At 41.5% G+C, this 24,675-nt stretch overlaps 5 protein-coding genes across 11 annotated transcripts; 3 read left to right on the top strand and 2 right to left on the bottom strand.

Moving 5' to 3' along the window:
* Window positions 1-268: 268 nt before the first annotated feature.
* Window positions 269-3,041, bottom strand: LOC115738060 (DEAD-box ATP-dependent RNA helicase 35). The gene is made up of 2 exons (XM_030670552.2): window positions 1,815-3,041; window positions 269-1,289 (listed from the first exon to the last, which is right to left on the bottom strand). Exons 1-2 carry the CDS (start codon window positions 2,741-2,743, stop codon window positions 425-427), a joined length of 1,794 nt encoding a protein of 597 aa, XP_030526412.1. The 5' UTR covers window positions 2,744-3,041; the 3' UTR covers window positions 269-424.
* Window positions 3,042-3,849: 808 nt separating this feature from the next.
* On the top strand, window positions 3,850-5,414 carry LOC115738066 (triphosphate tunnel metalloenzyme 3-like). 4 transcript variants are annotated; one of them, XM_048283615.1, is made up of 3 exons: window positions 3,850-4,034; window positions 4,065-4,141; window positions 4,368-5,414. In XM_048283615.1, the coding sequence occupies exons 2-3, from the start codon at window positions 4,126-4,128 to the stop codon at window positions 5,108-5,110; spliced, it is 759 nt and encodes a 252-aa protein (XP_048139572.1). In that variant the 5' UTR covers window positions 3,850-4,034; window positions 4,065-4,125; the 3' UTR covers window positions 5,111-5,414. The 4 variants fall into 4 exon arrangements, with proteins under 4 accessions (XP_048139572.1, XP_048139571.1, XP_048139570.1 ...); XM_048283614.1 differs by having other exon boundaries at window positions 4,359-5,414; XM_048283613.1 differs by having other exon boundaries at window positions 4,350-5,414.
* A 2,126-nt stretch (window positions 5,415-7,540) lies between these two features.
* Window positions 7,541-17,002, top strand: LOC115738064 (F-box/LRR-repeat protein 14). Of its 4 annotated transcripts, none has more exons than XM_048283465.1 (16): window positions 7,541-7,681; window positions 8,959-9,261; window positions 9,380-9,508; window positions 9,602-9,737; window positions 10,432-10,578; window positions 10,704-10,778; window positions 11,183-11,254; window positions 12,021-12,092; window positions 12,482-12,553; window positions 12,639-12,710; window positions 13,177-13,248; window positions 13,791-13,862; window positions 14,763-14,906; window positions 15,351-15,422; window positions 15,880-16,026; window positions 16,470-17,002. In XM_048283465.1, the coding sequence occupies exons 2-16, from the start codon at window positions 9,064-9,066 to the stop codon at window positions 16,652-16,654; spliced, it is 1,665 nt and encodes a 554-aa protein (XP_048139422.1). In that variant the 5' UTR covers window positions 7,541-7,681; window positions 8,959-9,063; the 3' UTR covers window positions 16,655-17,002. The 4 variants fall into 4 exon arrangements, with proteins under 4 accessions (XP_048139422.1, XP_030526416.2, XP_048139423.1 ...); XM_030670556.2 differs by having other exon boundaries at window positions 9,602-9,809; XM_048283466.1 differs by lacking the exon at window positions 14,763-14,906 and having other exon boundaries at window positions 9,602-9,809.
* A 3,434-nt stretch (window positions 17,003-20,436) lies between these two features.
* LOC115738069 lies at window positions 20,437-22,164 on the top strand. The gene is made up of 2 exons (XM_030670565.2): window positions 20,437-21,213; window positions 22,003-22,164. Exon 1 carries the CDS (start codon window positions 20,633-20,635, stop codon window positions 21,200-21,202), a length of 570 nt encoding a protein of 189 aa, XP_030526425.2. The 5' UTR covers window positions 20,437-20,632; the 3' UTR covers window positions 21,203-21,213; window positions 22,003-22,164.
* A 1,401-nt stretch (window positions 22,165-23,565) lies between these two features.
* LOC115738067 lies at window positions 23,566-24,500 on the bottom strand. Its single transcript, XM_030670563.2, has one exon. It carries the CDS (start codon window positions 24,377-24,379, stop codon window positions 23,768-23,770), a length of 612 nt encoding a protein of 203 aa, XP_030526423.1. The 5' UTR covers window positions 24,380-24,500; the 3' UTR covers window positions 23,566-23,767.
* Window positions 24,501-24,675: the final 175 nt, after the last annotated feature.

The raw sequence follows: 24,675 nt of genomic DNA, 5'->3' as shown, positions 1-24,675 counted from the left end.
ACACGCTTAAATTGCGCATTTGAAGAAAACATTGCCCTTCTTAAAATGTTTGTGTCTGCGGACAAGAAGCTGACTCTTTACTTTCAAGGAGATAAGGGTCATGAATATGCTGAATATGCATGTGATCCCATGAATATGCTAATGAATTGACTTTGTTGACATTTGTTTGTCATCTTCGACAAATTAAACCTGTTAATGCCTAGTGTGGCCGTAGTATGAGATCCCTATCATGTACATGACAACTACTACAAAATATGAGGACACTTCAAAACCATAATGCTTCTTTTCCGACTGAACTACAGTGTCGTATTATCATTGAAGGGAAGCAGCCCCAAAGCAACCATCAACTCATACAATGCATAACTGATAGCAAGATCGTTAAACATGTAGGAGACAAGATGATACATACGGAAAATATTGGAATCTAAATTTCCCCTCTGTATCCTCCAGATCCAAAGTAATCCCTCCTGGAGCTGGCAATTTGCATGCTTTTCTGATGCTCCAACTTTGGACAATCACGGATGCGATGACCAAGACCACCACAATATGCACATCCCTTCACTCCACTAGCACTAGCAATCGCCTCGATATCTTCCATTGGATCATTCAGCTCAGCCAGCACAGGAGGAATCCTCTGTTTCGCTTCTTGCAACAGGTGCTTCAAATCGAGAAGTGTAGTTTCACTCTGGTTCTTGTTTATGAAAGTCGTAGCAATTCCCGTCTTTCCGCATCGACCTGTTCGACCAATTCTGTGAACATAGTTCTCAATTTCTGCAGGCATGTCATAGTTGATCACATGTTGAATATCAGGAAAGTCCAACCCCTTTGAAGCAACATCTGTGGCAACCAAGACATCTTTCTTGCCTGCCTTAAAAGATGAAATAGCATACTCTCTCTCTTCCTGGTCTTTGCCACCATGAATGGCCACTGCTTCAACTCCTTTCAAAAGTAGATACTCATGAATGTCATCCACATCGGCCTTGTTCTCACAGAATATAAGAACAGGGGGTGGGGTTTTCTGGAGGCACTCAAGAAGGTAAACGATTTTCGCCTCCTGTTTGACATACTCGACCTCCTGAATGACATCAAGATTTGCAGCACCTGCTCTTCCTACATTGACAGTGATGGGCTTCACCAGAGCACTTCTTGCAAAATTCTGTATTTTGGTAGGCATAGTGGCAGAAAAGAGGAGTGTTTGACGTTGAGCTTTGAAGTGGTCGAACACCTCCCTTATATCATCTTCAAATCCCAAGTCCACCAATCTGTCAGCCTCATCTAAAGTAAGGTACCTGCAGAAAGCAACAGATCAGTATAGTTGTCCCCACAAATACAAGTTCGAATTTTTAAGACAAAAGTTCATAAGAAAATCGAAGTTGAGGCTAGTTTAGGAAGAAGTTCAAATGAAGAATCTTCAGTTCGGTGAAGTTCCATAACCTCAGGACAAAAGAGGCACAAAGAAGAGCTCAAAAAGCAATCTTGATTGATGTCCGATGTTAGAATTGATCATTGGAATCCAGATGGGCACATAGAACGGAAGCAAAAACTAAAGCATAAAGATCGCAAATATGCTCGACTTAAGTGCTTAGTTATTGAAAATTTGATGTAGTTGCTTCAGACTTGGGATAACAATTAGTACTTGGCAGTTTCAAGTCTGCTGTCCACTTATAACTTCCTACCAATAGCAAGCCAATCAACTTGCAAATGCATGATCATACACCAACAGTTGCAGATAGAATTATTCAAAGAAAGCCAGATGTTATGGAAAGCAGTGTATAGGATCAAAAGGTATATAAGGATGAATTAACGGATTTTACCTGCAATTGTCAAGGTTCATCTTTTTCTTTGCCAGCATATCCTTCAATCTACCAGGAGTAGCAACAACAATGTGCACTCCCTTCCTCACAACTTCCACCTGCGACCGCATATCCACTCCGCCAATACAAAGCAGAGCCCTCAACTCTGGATAACCGGCCTCTCTCATTGGAACCAAAAACTGCTCTATAACTTCGTATGTCTGTCTAGCGAGCTCTCTTGAAGGGCAGACAATCAATCCGAATGGTCCTTCACCGTGTGCAATGGGCATCATCATCTCCTCCTGAAGAGCAACCATGATCATGGGCAACACGAAAACCAGAGTCTTCCCTGACCCTGTGAATGCAATCCCTATCATATCTCTCCCCGCTAAGACCACGGGAAGACCCTGCACCTGAATTGGCGTTGGCTGCACTATTCCCTTCGCCTTCAACATCTTCAAAATAGGGTCGGGAAACCTCATATCCTTAAAATTCTTTATTGGTGGCAGAATATCCTCTCCGTCGACAATAATATGCCACTGCTTCCGAATCAAATCACACTGCTTTCTCGACATCCTCCGAATCGGCAATGGCGGCTTCCAGCCGGTCAACAGCGGTTCGCTATAAGTAATTCCCTTTGCCAACTCACGTACCGACATCAAAGTCTTGCGATCGGATAAGTGCTCAATCATCTCCTTCTCTTGCTGCACCATTTGCTCTGTGGGGCTAATCTCGGGTTGATCCCGTTTCAGCTGCGTCGCCTTCACCAGAAGGCTAGGTTTGGCTTCTGCCAGCTTCGCCTTCTCGGGGTCTTCCTCGAGAGAAGACGACTTTCCCTTGCGCTGGAGGATCTTCTGAGCTTCCAACGCCCTGCGCTTGGCGACAGGGACGTACTCGACGTAATCGTCTTCCGCCTCCATGACTGTGAAACCTCCTGCAGCGATGGACATGCCAAAGGTATTGTCGACACTCTCCGCGTAGAAGTGCGTGAAACCCTAATCTGATATTACTCTGGGCAACGATGTCCGGAGCAATAGAACTGGTTGAACACTTGTCCTTTAAAGAAGAAAGTGGATTGAGGAGATAGTACCTGGAGTGATAGGCAGAGCTCGGCGAATCGCTTCGATGGCCGAGCAGGAGAGCGGAACGGCGGCGGCAGAACCGGTGATGGCGGCGACGCTCTGCTAGGGCGTGGAGAGAGAGGGAGGGAGAGAGATTTGATATTGGAGAATAGAGATCCGCACCCGAATGCTAGATGATTGATAAACCGACCGATATTAGGAGACCGACCCGTTAACTTGCCGCCAAGTTTTTTCTGATTGCATCGCAAAATAAAATAGAAAATACTTTATATTTGCAATGTATACCACTGTTGTCCTATCTTTCTCTTTTTCCCGATTTGTTCTTAATTTCATGTTAATTTGCGATAATAATACTAAGGGTATATTTTTGCAAAAAATTAACAATTTAAAAAATGAATTTTTTAAAAAATGATTGATTTTGCTATTATCGATAGTAATTAATATTTTTCGTTACTTAATTATTTCAAATAATACAAGCAATTATTTCACCATTTAGTTTATATAAAAAATAAAAATAAATTCAAATAATGATCTAAAATGCTTTAATTTTTTTAAATAAAGATTTGAAATTGATCTTGTTTCAGCTAAAAATCTGAAGTGCTCATTATTTAAAGAATAACCCAATTAAAGGTATTTTATTCATTTTTATTTCATGGATCCTTTTCATTTTTTTCCTTTTTTCCTTTCCTTTTCACCAGTGACCAATCCCAGCCGATGGTGGCCACTAGTGAGGGCTGCGCGAGACCTCCCTCACTCAATCTAGTGAGGGCTACCCTTGACGGCCATAACAAAGAAAAAAAAAATAAAGCATTTTTTGAAACAAGAATGAGGTATTGCGAGTCATTATTTGAAATTTGCTCGAATAAACAGAACCTAAAATAATAAGTGATTATTAAAAAAAATTCAAACTATTTATTTGTTGTAAAACAAATGAAACTTAAAATAACATTCTTACATCGCGTAAACACGTGATCAGATCACTCGATCAGCGGCCTGCGTTCCCGATGCTCTCAGCCTCTCTGCTTACCTCCCAAGCTCCCAGCACTCGCTACGACGCCGTCAGAATCCTTCTAGAAAGACAAAACAAAAACGTAGTCGAACTCGATTTGCTTACAGAGAATCTACCGCAGAGGGCAAGCAGATAGCAATTGTCTGGCGGAACTCACCACAAACAACCACGACCCCTCAAAACGCTGGCCTAGATTTTCAATGCATTGAAGTCCTTCAAGCCTGTTTGCTGTTTCGCCCTGATGTTGAAAAGTTCAGGTAAATTGCAGAATTTCGAGTACTTTTCGTGTTATAGTGATTGAATCGCGCTTCCGCTGAGTTTAAAATCTCTCCATTCTCATTCTGAATTTGCCCCTTGATATAAGAGAAAAAAGTCCTTGAAGTTGATTCTTTTGAATGATTTGTCTCTCTTTTAAGCTCTTGCTCTTAAGTTCTCTGCCTCAGTTTGCTATCAAAATTTAACCAGCCTCCATAGCTCTATCAGGCCCAGCTCCTTCCTCCGTTGTTGGGTTGGTGGGAAAATGGAGGAAGAAGACCCACCAAAACAGGAACTTGACACGACCCCTCCATTTTAGCACCACCAGCCAAGCATCGTTTGCAAACCCTAAGAGCTCCGCCACTCCCATGGAGGTGGAGATCAAGCTCCGCCTTCCGGACTCCACCGCTCACCAGAAGGTCTCGGACGCCCTCTCCCCCTTCCACATCAAAACCCTTGCCCAAGAGAATATCTTCTTCGACGGCGAGGGCTCGGAGCTTGTCAAGAACCTCGCCGCACTGCGCCTCCGGTTTTATGACCTCGACTCCCGCTGCGTCCTCTCCCTCAAGGCCAAACCTGTTATATCAAGTGGCATTAGCCGCGTCGAGGAGCAGGAAGAACCGGTAGACCCTTCTGTGGGCCGCGCGTGTGTCGACGAACCAGGGCGCCTTTTGTTGTTTGGTTCATCGGATATAATCAAGAGAGTGAGGGAAGAGTATAATGTGAAGGGGCTGGTGTGTTTGGGTGGATTTAGGAATGTGAGGGCGGTGTATGATTGGAAGGGATTGAAATTGGAGCTTGATGAGACAATATATGATTTTGGGACGAGTTACGAGATTGAATGTGAGAGCGTGGAGCCAGAGAGGGATAAGAAATTGATTGAAGGGTTCTTGGAGGAGAAGGGTATAAGGTACTCTTATTCAGATGTCAACAAGTTTGCAGTTTTCCGCTCGAGGAAGTTGCCTGACTGATTGAGAATGCAGTGTAAAAGCCTCAGTTATGGTGCTTCAGCTGATGTAGATTCGATCTTGTCTCTCACGTATTTGTGACCTTTTGCCAATAATATCTCTACCCATAACGTGGGATTTCAGCAAAACAAATGCATTTTAAGTATCCATTAATTCATTGGAATTTACTAAGCTGTTATTTGGGATTTCGTGGTCACTGTTTCAGCTGTAGTTTTGCATTTAGCATTTGGTATAGCAGATTTATGAGATCTTCTGTTGACTTTGGTTGTCTTCTTGTTGGTTGAATGCTAGTGAAAATTAAGGAGTAGACTTCGTCTTCAATGCATGTATGATTTTGAACTCTGTTGCTTGTCTCTGTTGGAGAGGTGCTTCTTGCTTCACTGTTCAGGAAATTCTGAGAATTCTATACTTGTGATGACTTTTCTTCTGTATTTAGTTCTCGGACTTACAGGCACTTACTCATAACCATGTCCATAGCTCTATGTATTGCCTAAAGCTGCTTTTGCATTTTGAGGATCATTACGGAGACCATCAGACTTTACAAAGCTGGAGTGGGGGAGGTAAACAGGAATTAGATCTTGATTGGTAAACTGTGGATATTGTATGGTTGAATCGGTTCTTGAAGGTGAACTCTCCTATACTTGTGTTTGCTGGCATAACTTTCCCATAGGGTCACGCCCTAGAGCGTTAAAGTGCAAGCAAAATCATCTTTAAGGCAGAGTTTTAAAGTGCAGGTGTGGCTTGATTGCCACAATAGTTTTAATAAAACCCGGCTGTGCTGCTCCTTAATTTCACTCTCTTGCTTATGAATTTATATATAATTTATATAATGGTGGTTGGTTACTCAGTTACGTAGCAGTAGAAGGCATTCATCTTATAATGGTGGTTAATTTTATTATGCTTCAAATTGCATCACTTTGCCCGAATCTACTTGCTGCAGTGACAAATGAGGACCATATGATTTTGGTCTGTATTCTTAATTCCTTGTATGAATTTTTGCCGCGAGTGAAGTCCATGAACGGATCGTAGTTGGGGCAACTAAGACCTATGAATGTTCACCGTCTACAAAAGATGTTTTGGGTTCAGTAGTTTCGGTTATCACCATCTGCAAAAACGATTTACTTCACCGAGGTAAATTCAGAATGTAAATTTACTCACACAGGGGGAAATTAAAAGGGGTGGGGGGTTGAGACATAGGTGACAGAGCAATAGACCAACCGGTCAATCCATGCCATAATTGCCATTATGGAAAGAATCACGGTCGTGGGTTTCTGTTCCATGGTTCCAAGGTTGTGCAATTTTAGTCGGATGTACAAGGAGGAGGAGAAAGACTTGGACTGCAAAGCATAATGAACAGGATCGGCTCCATTCCAGAAAAAAAAAAATTGACTTTTGAGAAGTTGCATCGAACAAGCAATCCTCATCATCCTTTGCCCTCGTTTCGTCCTCCACATCGACCAGCCGAAGGCGGCTTTTGGCAATACATTTAAGCCTGTGTCGTGTCGTGAAGAGAGTGAACAAACGGATTATGACGGGGCTCACTCACTGAGATTTAATTGTGCCTATAGAGTGCAGTACTGGAGCTGCGCGAAGAGTATCTTTCATAACATTAACATCTGCTAAAAGTATATCTAAATCACCAACACATTCCAAAAATTTTACATTCAATCATTAACCAAATCGAAAACCCATCGCCCTAAATCCCAAAAAAAAAAAAGGAAAAATTCCATCTACGTCCGACAACCCCGCTGATTTGGGACCCCGCTGATTTTAAATCTCGCAACTTCCCGGATTATCGGTTTCTTTTATTGTACCCAGCTATTGGGGTGGGTTTGATGATCAACAACAATCCATTTTTCAATTTTTTCGTACGGGTTGATAGATTGATAGAATTCTCACTTTGATGCTCACTTCGAAGGAAGAAAGAGGTCAGAGGAAAGGCACGATAAAGCCGCCCATGAAGCGGACCGACCAAATTTCGTCCGTCGCTTCCAAAATGTCTAGTGTTCGATAGAGAAATAGTGTTTGATTAGCACACAGATTTTTCGTCTCGCCGTCGTCTCGTACGACCCCGCATTGCCCCGATTATTGAATTGATTGATTTATTCGTGGGAATAGTGCGGTATAGAAAAGTAATCATAAGTATCATTAAGCCCCATTTTGGCTCATTAATTAATGATTATAATTCAACCTTGCGTGCATAATCCGGCAAGGCTTAAACTCGTGGGGCCCACGTAGCCCCGTGGATAAAGCAAAGGAGGACGAAAACGATCCCCCGAATGTGGGGCCGGCCCCGCCCACCCTTATCTCCATCTCCCGAAGCTTTTCCCGCTGAACTCCGAGCCTGTGCCCCATTCACTGGTTCCGAGCCGCGCGTGGCGCTCTTCCCTTGGTTCGGACCTACCGAAGCTAGAGCTGGGGAGACGCGGTTGGTGATGCTGCCCTTCTTCTTCCTCAGCTTTCACTCTCTCTCGAGAGCTCCTCCCTCTTCGTCTCTCTCTCTCTCTCGAGATCGAACTCCCTCTCCGTCGATGGAGGTCTGACGTTGAGTTCAATCGTCATGATCATGATGAGGTATCAACTGATGGCGATGTCTCTCTCTCTCTCTCTCTCCCCCTCTCCGCTTATTCGGAAGGCGTAGTTTAACGTGAGATGACACCGCGATGTTCTCTTTCGTCGGTTTAGAGGATTGTGGTCTCGGAGTACCATGATCGAAGAACAGATTCTGCCGCACAGTGAGGACGTGTTTTTTTTTTTTTAATTCCATCTCAGCCTTCGATGATCATAAGGTTATCACTGTTTTTTTTTTTTTTTGTAATAAGTTTCGATCTCTCTGTTTGTTTTCTTTATCGTTTTTAACGCTATTATATTTTTCCTGGTTAGAACTGGATTCGAAGCTCTCTTTGCTGGCGTGGTGTTCTTTTACTCGAATTTCTTCCGTAGTTTCGGACGACGTTTCATTCGTTTCTTTCGTAAGATGCTCCTTTTCACGAGTTTATTCGTGAAAAAGTTTAAGATGTCAAAAAAATAGAGGAAATGTGCCTCGTTGGTAGTTAAAGATGAAAAAGGAAGGTGATTCTAATTCACTTTACCGAGGCCAATTTGCTTTAGCTTCCCTGTCTAATGGTATCTCAGTGACTTAAAACTTTATGTTCTCTCTCTCTCTCTCTCTCTCTCTCTCTCTTCCCCCCACAAAAAAAAATGAAAAAGAAAAAAGCTTTCGGGTTTATCCTGGGTTCATGCTGCCGAGATTCTGTTGTATCTGTGTAATCCACTTATGCGTATGCAAAACCTGCAGTCGATGGGTTTATTTTGAAACTTCACCTTTGCCCAATGTCTACTGGTCGGTCTGGGATGATTAATTTGCCTCTTCTTTTTGCCCCTAGGTGGCCGAGCACTCTATTGGGAGTTTTATGTAACTTATTAAGTATGCATTCCAATAGAAGCAGAGTAATCATTCAGTTCTTTACTATAAAAATAAAAATGAGTAGTCTTTCATTCCCCTCAAATTGATCCTATATGTGGCATTCAAGAGAGTGATGAGGTTGAGCCTTTGTTGTAGTTTTCCTGTCAACTACTATGCGCTCTTGGACTGCCATTATCACGAGCTGAATGCTCATTTTCTCGTTACACGGTCTTTGCAAGTTGGTACATATGGTGCGTGTTGTGTAATAAAATGCAGCTTTTCTTTAGGGGCATGTCTGCTGCAATTTGCTGTTCTGAGCAACAAGTTATTTTATTTCATGGTTGAATACTTCGTTGTTGGCGCCCGATAGTTCTCAGGACAATTGCTGTAACCTGACTGTTTGGGCTGACTTGTCATGCTGTAATGTCTCTTTTATACTCTACAGGGGATAATAAGTGCCTTTTCATTTTGGGTGATACAATGGATTGCGGTAGCACTGTGCTCTATTATTCATGAGGCTTATGTAGTATTGACTCGGAGAATTTCCTCAATGGGGGGAGCTTGTTCTAGGAAGAGGAATCAACAGGATGATGAAGATGTCCTGCATGGAGCCGTGTGTGGTAGATATTCCAAGAGCGGGAGTTCAAAGTGGCTGTCAACTTCATTTTCTCGTTCCTTCAGTGATATGCAGCATCACCGAGGCAAACTCCCGTCTCTTATGGACCTATGTGTCCAGAAGATTACTGAGGTACTTTCAAGTCGCATGTCTCAATGTGGAGCACGGCTTCTTCTGTTGGCCCAATTCATGTGCCCTTCCGCATTTTTTCCTTCCCTTGCCTTCTCTTCACATATTTCTCTCCCTACAGGATATTGGAAAGTATAAAACCTTCTCAATTCTACCAAGGGATATTACTCAGCTTATCTTCAATGAATCGGTGCTTTCTCAGCGTCTGACTGATGCTTCTCTTGAAGCATTTCGAGACTGTGCTCTCCAGGTAATGCCTTACACCATGGCCATGGTCCTTCTCTGTCGATGTTGTTATGCCCTGTGATATCTAATTAATGTGTCTCTCTGTTGGATTTGACAGGATTTGCACTTGGGCGAGTACCCCGGGGTCGATGACAAGTGGTTGAATGTCATTTCTTCTCAAGGATCATCATTGCTTTCTGTTGATCTTTCTGGATCTGAGGTTTCTGATGATGGAGTAACTCTTCTAAAAGATTGCACAAACATTCAATCTTTGAATTTTAATTACTGTGACCAGATATCAGATCGAGGGGTCCAACACCTTAGTGGTAGGCCCTGGCGGTGTTTCCCTCTAGGTTTTCGTTTTCAATTTCCATGCTTATTCTTTTGGTCCTTTGAAGACTATTTTTGCTCCATAGAAGCTGGACAAATGGTTCTTGGTAGTGTGAGAAAGTTGATTAAACTAAGGGAAGTATTTGCTGTGCGATACATTAATAATGCTGTAAATAATCTAGAGAAGATCTCAAGACTCATCCCCGTTAAATTTCACATGCATAACCATGGATCATCCAATGAAGGACTATAACATGCTTGTGACTCAAGTTCATATGGAGGCTAAGCAGAACTGGTACTTGCCTAATGACTATATTAATATGATTTCTTGGTTTGACTAGTATAGCTCAATGCCTCATGATTTCTAAGCTGCCAATCATACCATATGTGGCCTAATAATCTATTTCATGAGCATGTCTTTTTAGCTTGTTGTGTCTTTGAAGTTCGTCTTAGGATGAATATTCCAGGAAATGATAGTTCTTAGTAGTATAGTTTAGCTAATATCTATACTGTGGATGGCTGTGTTTTGGACCTTCTGGTTTGGTCTTGCATCACAAGGATATAAGTTCCTGGAGATCCTTCTCCATGGATAAACGTGACACCCTTTTCTTTCTGCAGGCCTCTCAAACTTGACAGCTCTAAGTTTTAGGAGAAATGATGCTATTACAAGTCGGGGAATGAGTGCCTTTGCTGGCTTAGTTAATTTGGCGAAGTTGGATTTGGAGAGATGTCCGAAAATTCATGGTGGACTCGTTTATCTTGAAGGTGTGCACTTGAAGTATTCATTGGGTCTGGTGTGAATATCATTGATGTCCTCTCTGAATAAGCATGATGTGATTCAACCTATTTTATTTCTCATCGTTCTCATTGCTGTGGTAAATGTCTTGCAGGTCTATCAAAGCTAGAGTCTCTTAATATCAAGTGGTGCAATTCGATAACAGATGCTGATATGAGGCCTCTCTCTGGTACTTATGTTTTGTAGAAATGTCTCTATATTTTGTTACTGTTGGTACTCGTGTGAAGGTCTTCCTCGTGTTGGAATCATAGTGGTTGGTCACTTCAATGCCTTGTTCAGTTAATATTAATTTGTTCATCATCATATGGTAAATCACTCTCTTATATTTTCAATAGGTTGTGAACCCTCATTGGTGTCCCTTTCGATTATGTACAGATCCTTTCTCCTTTTGCGAGTGTTGCGTAATAATTGCATGAGTTGAGTTTGAAACTTTGAAATTTAAAAAAAGAAAAGAAACTTGGAGTTGGATTAAATAGATGGATGTGTAATGTGATACACGCGCATTAGATTATCTCAATTATACGGAAGTCAGCATGCTTCACTAATTCTTCTTGATTATCTCTGACATTTCAGGCCTCACAAACTTAAAATCGTTGCAAGTTTCTTGCAGTAAGATTACAGATTCTGGGATCACACATCTTAAAGGTAATTCTGGTCAATCACATGGAATTGACGGATGACCAACTGTAATGTATGTGAAGCGACAGCAGGAAGTTCTGTTATGTGTTTTAGCATGATCATATATGGCATACATTCAAACCACTTCTTCCAACTTCTTGACTTTTACGTACAACCACCCTTGTGCCTGGCTGTGTTGGAGAAGATCCGATGCTTTTTACATAGTCGCGAGTGGTAGCTGATATAGCATATTCACATGCTAGAATGTCCCTACAAGCTTTATTCAAAGGCAAAATGCGTTAGGCTGCAGTATGCAACTTTGGTTCCTGAGGAGCTACTTCAAAATTCATGAAGCAACCATTGTGTTTACTGATGTCTTAACATAATATAGACGTGCAGAGCTCTCAATGACTGATTAAAAACATAGAACGTATAGAACGAAGGATGGATTATGAAAATTCAGCCTGTTATTCTTAGGCAAAGCATGGCTAGCCGTGACTGATTGGTTTTGGGCAATGTTTGTCAATTCATTTCGTCAATGATGAAATAATGCAAAAATCTTCTTTCCGTTGCATTTTCAAGTATAATTCCTTTTTCAAGATTGTGGAAACCAGGGTTTTTTTGTCCAAAGAAGTTGTTGATCTTTCTGATTCAACTAGATATCTCTTGCTTACATATAGCTACCTGAATTTATTTGTGTAGCCATCTTCTTCGGCTTCTGTCATTAATTAATGTAATCCTGTTGTTGAGCCTTGTGCACCCAAGTCATACAATGATCCTTTTATCATTGCAGGCCTCCATAAGCTTTCTATATTGAACTTGGAGGGATGTCCTGTTACTGCGGCGTGTTTGGACTCCTTGGCAGGTTTGCAGTTTATCAATTCTGTTACAATGATTTTTACCTATCAAAATTGCTCATTACAGAGACAGGATGATGTGGGTGGATATAGATTTCCTGTTGCCCTATAAGAAACTGGAGACTGCTGAGTGGTTTTTCTTATGAGAATGGTAAAGTTGATCTGTTAGAAAAGACTAATATTCGTATGGGGTAGGTTATGTTCCTTACTTTATGAAAATCTTAAAACAGTTTGTAATCAATGGAAAAGCCTTCTTTTTCAATCTTTAGGTATTCCCCAGCTCAGACAGGTTAACTTACATACTACCTAATAAACCTTGCATTTGGAGTCTCTCTGCTTCTGAGTATCATTTTCTTTTTCTTATTTTTTAAAGCTGACCTGGCCTCTTTTCATGCAGCTCTCTCAGCCCTCCTATATTTGAATCTTAACAGATGTCGTCTCAATGATGAGGGATGTGATAAGTTTTCCCGTAAGTTGCATGGAGTCATTAGTTTGGTCACATCACTTTGCCGGTTATAGTGATCACTTTGTAACTGCATTTGTTGCCTGCACAGGACTTGGTAATTTGAAGGTGTTGAACTTGGGGTTCAATGAGATCACAGATGCTTGCTTGGTGCACCTGAGAAGTACTATTTTTTTTTTTTTTGTAAATTCAAAATCCGAAGTTTCTTTTCTAGAAAGCTCTATCAGATTTCTTGGTATAAGAGATCTATATGCTAAATGTCTAACATCGGTGGCTGACCATGTGTGGAGGTCATTCTTTTTTCTTTTTAATGCTGTCTTCTAGCTTTGATTGGGAATCATCGTATTTTAGCAGTCTCTTGTTCAAAAGCTGTACATAAAGACAAAAATATGTTATTTTTATATACTACGGTTGTGCTATAGTCCAATTTCATTTTTATAGTTGCAACTACTTAATATTGTGAAGTATGTACTATTTACTTAGATTATTAGACAGTATTCTGAATATATTTTGTATTTAAAGCCCGTTATTATCGATTACTTAACTGACAAAGTTAATGTCCTCTGGAGTTAGCATAGGTTGGTATATGGTCTGTTCACTACATGTAATAATTTATTTTGCTAATGCAGGGTTGACAAATTTGGAGAGCTTGAACTTAGATTCTTGCAAAATTGGTGATGAAGGTCTGGTTAATTTAGCAGGTAGATATTTTTTTATGCTCTTTTACCCTTGACATCTCTGTATTCTTGTGACTGAACTGAAGTGAAGTCACTGTCGCTTTGGCGATGCCAACCTAATCCCTTGCAAATAAAGGTCTCATAGCATCAACAGGAGTGCACTCTCCCACTTAAACCCCCCCAAAAAAAAAGAAAAAGAAAAGAAAAGAAAAGCAGTTCAACAAAAGTGTCGTTCAGTTTCATGCATCATATTTATGGATAGAGATCACTATATTGGAGTGATATATGTCTTTATCCTGGTTTAAAAATTCAACCTGTGATTTTTTTGTTTCTGTCGGAGCGCATATACATTTTTAATCCTGGATTATGTAGAGTTAAATCCCTAAAGTTCCTTAATCTCATTTGGATTGCTTCGATACATGCATAGTTGAAATTAACGGTGAAGTTTATTCTTTTACCCTTCTTAACCTGGTATTGCATCTACGTCCTTTTCGTTGTACTTTCTGCTCATGCTTTTATGACAAGCCTCATTGCTGAAGTTGGCACTGAGAATTGTGTTCTTATAGACCTTAGGCGTTTGAAATGCTTGGAGTTGTCTGATACCGATGTTGGGAGCAATGGGCTCCACCATCTGTCAGGTGAGACAATTGCCTATTTCTGAAGTCAATTTGATAAATGATAGATGACTTGTCTGAGTGCATCGTACATTTTCTCTAGTGTTGCATGATTGTATTGGGCATTCTTTCTCAATTTCTGATCTGTCTCAGTTGCTTATGTATTCTAGGAAATGAAGAGATTGCAATCTCAACTTTGTCGTACTGAACATTTTCTCGTGTTGGATATTCATCTTCTTTTGTGCTTGTCAGTAGAGTTAATTTGTTTTTCTGGCATAGTAAACAATGGAAGAGGTCAGCTTGTGCCTTTAGGCATATTTGTTGGACTGTTTGTTTGAAAGTGGAGCTAGTCATGCCATAAATTAAGAGAGGCTATCCATTTTCCCTGTATCCTTGCATAGAGGTCAATGATCAAACTCGAACTAAATTTAGTCAGTCTGGATTTAGGAGGGGCTATATATTTTAGCCTATTTGAACTGAGATCAAAAGAAGCTTAATATGGAGTGTTCGTAATCTGTGTCATTTGTGAGGCCTGCAGTTCACATCTCCCTAACCACACTGACTTGAAGTTTAAGGTGTTTCACTTGGATGCTGTGTCATTTTGCATCTTCAAGTTTCCACGTTGGCCTTACGTTCCTGACCCCTATCTCTTGAGTGATCAAAGTGATTTATTGTATAAGTTCGTCGTCCTCAGTCTTTCTTCCCATGAAACTGCCTGTGCTTTCTGCATGGTCTGTCTTTCATAAATGTAACAGGTAGCTGATTAATTTATTACAATTGATTATGAAGGATGAGGTGATTTCTTCTCAGGTTGCCATTGAATATTAGAAATTTGTTGTAGTTAATTTCCTTCAGGTTTTTGTTTTTTTGGTTGAATTTCCTTGAAGTTTACTCATGTCAGATTTGTATATCTTCCTTTTGTAGGTCTGACCAATCTGGAGAGTATCAATTTGTCCTTCACTGCTGTTACAGATGGAGGTTTAAGAAAGCTTTCTGGACTTTCTGGCCTTAAATCACTTAATTTGGATACACGCCAAATCACAGACACTGGACTTGCTGCCCTTACTGGCAAGTTTTTTTCACTATTCTAATGTTAGACTTTATTTCTCTCCTTGTGCCAAGATTGGATTATTTTAGGATAGGTGTTGTCTATGGTTTGGGGTTTGAGATTGCTTGGATTCTGTGTTCTGCTTAATGATCTACCGAGTAAACACTGAAGAGCTAGCATGGGTCTGTGTATTTAATTGTTTTTTTAAAATGTGCATTCTAGTTTGTTCTGTTTGTGTACTACTGCTTTGCATTTTGTACTTGCTGTTTTGCCTTGAGCTAACTATACCTCGGAAAGATGGAGTTGTCTTAACCGCTTACTTTTTCTCAAGTTTTTTAGGAATTGCTTTGACCTTCTGAACTTTCTGAACCATGATTTGCATTAGACTTTATGATTTCCATGGTTTACTGATTTCTATGTCATTGAGTTTACTAATGCAAGTGTTTTTTTTATGGGGGGGACAGGTTTGACTGGATTGACTCACCTTGATCTCTTTGGAGCTCGCATCACTGATTCTGGAACCGCCTACCTGCGAAGTATGTTCCTATCTTTTGTTCTTCTTTTTCCTTATCAAGTGTATACGATGAACTATCTGATGTTAAAAACACAATCTTGTAGAGCACTTTCAGAGGGGCCTTTTATGAATCAAGCATGCTATTATGGTCATACTGTGATACTGGCATGCATACATGGACCTATGAACCATGATGCTTAAGAAATATTGGTAATGAAGATGGTTCTAATTATGAAACAGATACCTCAAATTTGAGCAGTAGTGTTTGTCATGCCGCTGATTTGGGAAACCAAAATTATTTTATAGCATTTAATTAAATATGAATTAGAAACTACGCAGTGTATGGATGAACAGCCCAACTTCCTTGCTACGTTATGGACCTGTCCTGTGTATATTCTGGTCAATGAAGGCTAGTTTGAGTGTTGACTGATACTTCTAAATCTTTTGTGATACCTTCCGATTTGTGCTTATTGACTCAGACTTCAAGAAACTCCAGTCCCTGGAAATATGTGGTGGGGGATTGACTGATGCAGGCATGAAGAATATCAAAGATCTTTCATCTCTCTCTTTCCTAAACTTATCGCAGAACTGCAACTTGACGGACAAAACCCTGGAATTGGTTTCTGGTACTTCTTGACCCCTGCTTTGTGAAAATAATGTGAACTCTAGCGCATCCAGATTTAATTTGAGGGTCATCCATTAACATGAATAACATGACTTTGTGCACCGTTGACCTTTGAATGCGCATTGTGCATTGGCTGTAAGTTAATATTGCAAGTTTTTGAACCAAGTTCTAGTGAAAGTGAGAGTGAACATTATTTGCTGAAATTTCACTGGAAACTGGTATTTGCTACTAGGTTGAGTTTATACTGGTGAATAACTCCCTGTTGGGAGAAATATGCTTTGCTGATTTACATATACATGGACTTATTTTAGCTTCTCTGAGATATCTGTGCTGCTATGGATCAATGTTAGGCGAGAGTGGGATACTGCAACTTAAATATATCCTTGGATGATGTGTTGAGTTGATTCTTCACAGTCGAGTAATAATGTTTTCGTGTGAATGCAGGATTGACTGGACTAGTGTCGTTGAATGTGTCTAATTCTCGCGTGACTGGTGCTGGACTGCGGCATCTGAAGACACTGAAGAATTTAAGGTCGCTGAGATTGGAGAATTGCAAGGTGACTGGGGGTGACATCAAGAAGCTTCAATCAACTGATCTCCCCAACCTTGTAAACTTCCGACCTGAGTAGCTCTTCCTTGTAGATAATTGCTGTCAAGTGGGAGGGTGACAATGTAAATATGGGATTGCGATACATTGGTGGCAAGGGATAGCCGGTAAACTGTAAATATTTGCAGGCCCGAGTTGGACACTCACACGTGGCTTGAGTACTCGAGGCTCATGTGGGATGCTTCTAGGTTTATCTATGCTCCACGTGAAGCTTTCTTTTGCACTAAATATGTTTCTGTGCGCAAGGAAATGTAGATAAGCTTCCTAAGCGTGGGTGTCTAACGCTCGTTCTAAGAGCCGTTGTTATGTGATTAACTGGAATTATTTCCTTGTGAGTTATGTTTAAAGAGCAGTCTTCAACATTCTTAAATGCCCATGATGCTTCGTTTCTTCCATTCGAATAATGTATGTCTAATATCCAGTAAGGATGCCGAGATTTGTTGGCCTTTTGGCACGAAGCTAACATCGAGTCGGCAACAGAGTGGTCTGGCCGTTCCCTGACACGGACTTTACATTGGCAAATCACATACTGGTTGTATGCCAAGGTAAACACCAATCGATGCTATTGAAGATTGCTGGAAGCGAGCGAGCCAGACGATTGGATCATTAAGTCCTTTTCTTTTTAGGAGAGTGATCCCTGCGACTCAATTTAGACCTTCGGGATAGACGAGGAATCGTGACTTGATGAACTTGAGGGGAATTTCATCTTTTTCCTGATTAGGATCTTACTCGTCTCGAAACACCATTGCCAGTAGAGCGATGAACGACTAGTTGGCGTAATGGAGAGATTAAGCGGGTAATTTTTACCTACATAATCCTGTTTGATCGCGAGAGGTTTATCATGTTCCTATCGCACAAGATAAGGTGTCTTGAGCTATTGTCGGGCATATGGACACATTTTACTTCGATTGAGAATCCATCCATCTCCATAACTGATTCTCAAGCGGGATGAATGAAAAGTGATTACACTAATCCAATCCCTGGCAATGGCATGATGTATATAAGCTCTCACGGTATGCCCGAGAGATCAGATTGCTTCTTTTGTGATTTTTAAGGGCGGGAAGAGATGATGCTTTCAATGTTGATTAACTAATTCCACATCCATCGCAAATCTCTGTAATGATCACATCCAGATTTTTGTGAAACTTCTTTAATTTCTCACACGCATGCATTGGGAGCAAAATGCTAGAAAAACCGAGATCTTCATGATGACAGTTAACAACTACCACGCATTATCCAGTTAGAATTATGGAAGTTGGTTTGGCTGGGATGATGACTGCTCCCACTAAAGAACTCCCTGCACGGTCATTGATGATGATTACTCACTCTGTATGTCCTCGAGTATTTCATTTTATTCAAGAGTAAGTAGCATGTCTCCACCATTGAGTCAAGACGATGACGAATAATTTGACACGGAAGGCAAACGCAAATGGACATTGATACAAAGATTATGATGTCGGAGTTGTTGGCTTGCTGCGCCGGTCGTTACGTCCAGAGCTCATCAACCTCATGGATCCTCTCTTATCTTTTCGCATAGGTGGCGGGCTCTCATGTGGCTATTCATTTTCAAATGCCAAGACGTCAAGTCTTGGTTTTGGTATGACGAAGGAACAGACAAATAGGCTCGTCTACTCGTCGGCGTGATAGATTAAAGCTTGATTCAGTAATTCCACAACATTTCAAACCTAAATAAAGGAACTCCTCTATAGGAAAACCTACAAAGAGTCTAATGTTATCTATGTCACGGATGGGATGGGACTAGTTTGTAACGACGTCTTAACTCGATCCATGAGATTATTTTGTTCGCATCTAATTTTATCTCTTTTAACAACACGGGCGGTGCTCACGAATCGCCCCATGTACTTGCTTCGGATAATGGCTTCGATTCTAAAAGGTAAGTGCTCAAATGAATGTGTTGAAGAGGGCACATCTCTTCACATGGGAATAGTTCCAGGAGGGTTTGGTCATGTGAAGGCCCTTTTCAAGTCCACAAAGGAAAAAAAAACCGTAACCTAAGTTGATAGAGAGCCATGTGAGGACCAAAGGCATGGGGCTTCGATGCTTCAAGTGACAAAAGCAGTTGGTAATGGAGTATAGAATTGACTCCCAACCTTGCTACAGCTGTGTAAGAACAAAAAGAGCAAATGAAACAAAACAAAATCCCCATCATTCTTTATATTGAGATAAAGCGAGTGCTTGAGATTCTTACTAAAAGAAGACGGACATCATTTAGATTTGGGTTATCGTAAATGCGACGGTCGACACTAATTAGGAATCATTAATTAGATGAGATGCCTATACTTTTCCACATAATTCAGTGTAGGCTTTAAGTCGATTCATGATGTGTTTTCAAATCGGGTTTGGTCCAGCAAGTCAACACTAGTAAGACTAAGACTATGCTAGCGTTACTCGTCTAGTCAGTCCTGTTCCATTCAAACCCATTTTGAGTATCTTCAGATTGAAAGAAGTTCATGAAGAAATCCTCTTCTTGTTGTTGCTGCTGCCGCCTACCGTCATTAGCGATACCTTTAGTGCCTCACGAGCTTCTTCTAGACGAGGATTTACCGCAGTCGAAACTGAGAATAGATTGACAAAGGCCAGACACTTGGAAAGTCTCAATCAAAACTGAGTTTTCTCATTATTTTCCAAAGACATGGTCAAGTATTTCAGCCACAAAAAAAGATGCAGACGGCAAGTTCTTTATCAACTTTTGACCGGGCACGAGCCATGCTTAACCTTTTCCTTTTATCGTTTCTTATTATACTATTGAATGAAAAAGTACCGCTGACTGGCCATAATAGACGGATCAATACACCAATATCAACATTTTTTGCAGTTGAATACATATTCTGAATTGACAGTCCGCCGATTTAGAAAGAGTCTCCTGAGGACAAGTAGTTAGTGCTAGTGATGGTGCAACTGGCATGAACTTGATGCGATGATCCTCCTATTCAAACAAATCCCTTTGCATTATACTATTGTCCTAATTCATCTCCACCTTGCGCTCTCTTTCAGAAAGTAGATTCTCAATCTGCTAAAAGGGTACATCCAGGGCCGATATCAATCTTTGGAAAAGAAAAAAAAAAGCTTCCGCAAATTGGTCGGTGACCAATATGCCTATTATTATAGCTTGAATCCTTGCGACATCTCCAAACTTCTTCATGAATCAGTCATACTCGAAATGCCCACCGAGACTTGACAAAAGCTTTGTAGAAGAAAAGGGTACCTTCGTGAACCCGGATATGTATGGAGGGTCGAGTTAAGAAAAGAAGAAAGCTTATCTCCCAGCTGATACTAATTGTACACGTAGCAAACAAGATCGAGATCTGATATTCGCTACTCAGGCTGAATCAGAAGCGAATATGCCCCCCGCACTTGCGTTAAAATTTAGACTCAACATCATGAGACACGGAGAGGCTGGTATTGGCACATTGAAGTTATGACAGCAAATGCTAAGTATCTCCATCAGACAAGTACGCACCGATTTGGCGGGTCATCCGGTTTCGCTCTCTTGGAAGTCACTATCCAGAGTCATCAGCCCATTCAGTCCACACATACCCGGAATTGTCCATGAGACAAAGCTAGTATAATTGGGGAGACCCACCAAGTTGTTCTTTTGCTCTTTTGATACTGGCTTTTCTTTTTCTTTTTTCTTTTTTTTGGTGGGGTGATGGCTTTCACCATGCCATAATTGATGGGCAATTGGATTTCAGTGAGGATTTTCTTAGGCCTCACTCCTACAGAATTTGATAGCACATGACCTGTTTTTGGAGGGGAACATGACTATGAACAATACCCCACACCCCCTTTCTTTTTCTCAAGTCACTCTCAAAGTCCCAACTAACATCCAAATTCAATCAATAAAACCAAAGCTATCCCTCAAAAGCCAAAAGATCATAACTCCCCAGCAAATTCACCCCCTCTCCCGGCCGGTTCTCTACTATATAGCAGCATTCCCAGTAGCACCATCTCCCTTGTTTCTCTTTTGCTCAAATCAGCCATGGACTGGTTCTCTTGGCTATCCAAAACTGGCCTTGACCCTTCTCTTGTCTATGAGTATGGCCTTGTTTTTGTCAACAATGAGCTGGAAGAAGAAGACATAAGCTACTTCGATCATGAGTTCCTACAGAGCATGGGGATCTCCATCGCCAAGCACAGGCTAGAAATCCTCAAGCTTGCAAGGAAGAAGCGAGGGTCGTCGTCGAGATTCTCACCGCGCTCCATCTCGAGGCTCCTAGTAGCGGTCAAGAGGACCAAGAGGTATCTAACCAAGTATGTCCGGACATGGGTTCATCAGGAGAAATCAGCACTTGTTGAGGTTCCAAGGCCAACTTACAGTACTAAATGGAGAGGTGCAATGTTGAAGAGAAACAGGAAGCTGACCTTGGCCAATACGAATAGTGAGCCGCCAAGGCTGCTTCTAACAAATGGAAGTGCATCAATTGATTATCCAGTGGTCTATGCATTGAGCAAAGAAGACAAAGCGGATGTGGATGATGATGGGTATTGGTCAAATGGTGTTGAGGAGATCAGGTGGGATACAATGTTCCAAGATCTGAAACCAACATGAAGTTATTGCAGGTTTGGTAAAATTCAATGTTTCAATTTCTTTTCCCTCTTTTGAAGTTGGTGAGAGATGGGTTTTTGGTTCTTCCACCAAAAAGGAGTCTTGGTAATTAATAGTGTGTCCCTGTGTGTTTCAATTTAGCTTGATCACAATCCTTTACACCTTCTATCTCTGTTTTTTTTTTTTTAATCTCTCTTTAGTGCGGGGTCGTGAGGGAGTGCCCATAATTCATCATTCAAGCTTCTGTATCAGCTATCAGATTGTCTCCCCTGCTTTTTGTATGTAAATCATATCGTTAGCTACGTGTAAGACAGAACAGAGCTGTATGTGATTGGTCGTGCTTTCTCACTGTGAAAACCATGAACTGCACTTATACTGCCATAGTTTGAATTTCAGATGATACCGAGTTTTCTCCAATTTCCGCGTTCCCTATCAGTTCATCTTGGCATTGGCATGATAGTAGTAGTAAGGGCATAGCCTGGTGTTGCACACAGCACTAAATCGGTTGAGCTTGAGCCCTTCAAAAGACTAGTCCCCTGCTCGTTATCACATTATATTCATGATAATTAGGAAGAACAAAATCCATCGAAAATCGGTGATGCAAGTACGTGATTGCAGCATAATTGTTTGGTTTGTTGCAAATATGGTTTCCTATTCGGATTAGGTTGCCACTTACGGATTCTGATCAACAAACCAAACTAACCGGATTTATCTTCTATTTATCGGCTGCAGAATACCAAAATACAGCTACTTAACGTTAACACTTCCATATGGATGCACGCATATGTGATGTGAACTCATAGTTTCTCTCTATATGACAAAGACCCAATGTGAGGTTTGGCTATAACAGAAAGCCTGCAAAAGCGAATCCAAGTTCAGCATAAAGAGTGTAGGCTGCTTTGGAATCCGTGTCCTAATAATGCAGCATGGCTATAGCTTTGTCCAAATGGACATACATACTCTTCAGTGTCCAGCAACCCATGTAGTCTTCTGACAGAGTCAATTACTGCACCGAACATCCATGTGTTGTGGACAGTGCTCGTGTAGGAACACCCTTTTTCCGTGGGATGGTGAATCTAATAAACACAGATGCACTTGAAATAAGTTGTCTTTGTAGAAGCTCGGAGTCTCTTGAGAAATTGAGCAGGGATGACATAAATCTAGCAAAGAAAGGAATATTCTTCAGGGCCTTCAAATGTATAGGCCCAATTCATTTCTGTTGTCTCAATACTGAACATAGTCAATTTGGGCTCACGTCAAGCGGTGTGAACTGTAAAAAAATGAAGGTGCCCGTCTCACTAGTGAACTTGTGCCGTACATACAGCATAGTCTCTATTAGTTTCAACTTAATACTTTTATCTCCGGCTTAATGTCTGTTACTTGAGTTGAATTCTAAACTATTACAGAAATTCTTACATAATCTCCCAACATTCAAAATTAAGCATCTCTGCTGCAGATTATCTCGGATTCAAGCATGGATTACCATTGAAAATCTTCACGATTTTTCTTTGTTGAAGTCCACTCTTTACCATCTTGTGCCGATATCAAAAACCCCCGCCCCCCAAAAACCAAAACAAAAACCTCTTTTCTTCCCCAAAATAATGATAGCCATTCGATCAAATCATGCGCGAATTATGAAGACTGCAATCAGTTAATCCAAGAGGACGTTTTTAGGCGGTGGTAAATTAGACGGAGGTGAAATGGGATGCTTTGGTAGCCTGACCCCAACTTGTTCTGGTGCAGATTTTTTCCCGGACAGGCTTATTCGTCTATATAATGCCATGAACAGAGACGGCACGAAGCTGATTCTCTTTTCAAAAAAATGTGTCAGAAGACACAAAGCACTAAGCAAAGCCCTAATTTAGGGTCATCAGTTCAGTATCGCCGTGTTCCCCGGATTAACAGGGCCATTTTCTCAAACAAACCTGCAGGATTGTCCCCTCTGCTGGAACAGGAACTTCCCCAATGCAGTCGGATCTTTTTAACGAATACTTCGCACGCTTAATAAAGAAGGCAACCTTTCACTAAACCCATCTTAATTTTATTAATAGAGGGCTATGAAAGGTCGAAAACGACGGTCATTGGACATGACAAAACCAAAGGAAAATGCCCTCCTCCTGTAATTTTATAGCATCAAAGATCTCACTCTGTTTCCGATGTCAGATGGAGGATCAGTTCAAGAACAATGTCACGTCTCGTCCTTGAGAAAAAACTTACGACGGCACATATAATCGCTTAGCCTGATACCATCTTTACGTGCAGATTAGAGGCTAAATCAACCCTGATGAATCCTCATAATTGTATTCAATCTCTACGGACCAATGAAGGTAGAAGGGATAATCTCTGTTCGTCGTCCCTTCGCATTAACACCAAAAACTCGCCATGCTTCTCATCTATTTACAGCAAAAAGCCGCGATCTTTACTGATTTGATCCCCTCAAATATGGGAACAAATTCAATAGAAAAAAAAAATAGCAAAAGCCCTTCCGTCGGTTACTTTCTGCCATAAACTCCAAAGCCAAAACAGATTTAACAAATGTTGCTGCTTCGATCCACTAGAAAAACAAGTTCAGGAATCCTCGGCTCTGGACACGTTCGACAGCCGACTCGGTCTCGGTTTGAAATCGGCTCGGCGTCTGACTTGATGCGAAGACGGCCTAATCAAAGCAGCGAGCGCTCTCCTCACCAAGTCGCCTTCCACTCCGCCAATCCTCACCAGTGAATTCGTCATCGCCGATCTCCTGAAATTCAAGCTCCTGCTCGAATTGTACGGCGCGGAATGATGCTGGGCGTTGGATCTCGAGTTCTTGTGCAGTGAGCACCGGAACGATCCGGGGTGCGTCGTCGGAGAGCACATGCACGTCTTCTTCTGATTCGGCACGCTCGCCGTCCTTCCGCCGCCGCCGCCGCCGTTGATCTGGTTCCTGACGGAGATCGAGCGGCCGGGGGACGTAGGCCGGTCGATCGAGAAGCGGACGGACGGGGACGACTGGCTTGAGTGCCCGGACATCCTCACGCGCGGCGGAGAAGCGCCGCGAGAGAAGAAGGTCGACGATCGCGCGGAGAAGCTCGAGCTCGATGAAGCGAAGCCTGAGGACGATGAGGAAGCGATGGGCGGGGAAGAGGCGTGAAACGTGGAGCAGAGGTGGCCTCTGTATTTGCTTCTCGACGAGGACGCCATGGTTGCACCAGTAAGGAACACAGTGAAGAAGAAGAAGAGGAGGAGAACTCAAAGGCCCTTCTTTTCTTTTATTTTCCCTAAAGAGAGGGTTGAGTTTTCAGTTTGGCAAATTAACCTGTAAGGCAACGAAAGCAGGACATATATAGGGTCGACAAGGGGTGGCACGTTCGTAATTTGTGTAAAGATACGGCCCGTTTTGGATTCGGGCATAGTGCAGTAACAGCTTTGGTTTGTTTAGATGGAGCAAGAAACCGAACGTGGTTAGGGTTTTGCTTTCCGCGTCCCATCCAATTTAT

This window comes from Rhodamnia argentea, chromosome 8 (assembly GCF_020921035.1).
Source record: "Rhodamnia argentea isolate NSW1041297 chromosome 8, ASM2092103v1, whole genome shotgun sequence".
Taxonomy (NCBI): domain Eukaryota; kingdom Viridiplantae; phylum Streptophyta; class Magnoliopsida; order Myrtales; family Myrtaceae; genus Rhodamnia; species Rhodamnia argentea.
The sequence above is the reverse complement of the archived record's forward strand: the minus strand, read 5'-3'. Positions and strand labels throughout refer to the sequence as shown.

Coding starts and splice junctions, on each gene's coding strand:
- LOC115738064 (XM_030670556.2), top strand. CDS start 9,064: ATGGGGGGAGCTTGTTCTAGGAAGAGGAATCAACAGGATGATGAAGAT. Junction 10,579..10,703: donor TGGACTCGTTTATCTTGAAG/GTGTGCACTTGA, acceptor AATGTCTTGCAG/GTCTATCAAAGCTAGAGTCT. Junction 12,093..12,481: donor GTGTTTGGACTCCTTGGCAG/GTTTGCAGTTTA, acceptor CTTTTCATGCAG/CTCTCTCAGCCCTCCTATAT.
- LOC115738060 (XM_030670552.2), bottom strand. CDS start 2,743: ATGTCCATCGCTGCAGGAGGTTTCACAGTCATGGAGGCGGAAGACGAT. Junction 1,290..1,814: donor ATGAACCTTGACAATTGCAG/GTAAAATCCGTT, acceptor TGCTTTCTGCAG/GTACCTTACTTTAGATGAGG.
- LOC115738069 (XM_030670565.2), top strand. CDS start 20,633: ATGGACTGGTTCTCTTGGCTATCCAAAACTGGCCTTGACCCTTCTCTT.
- LOC115738067 (XM_030670563.2), bottom strand. CDS start 24,379: ATGGCGTCCTCGTCGAGAAGCAAATACAGAGGCCACCTCTGCTCCACG.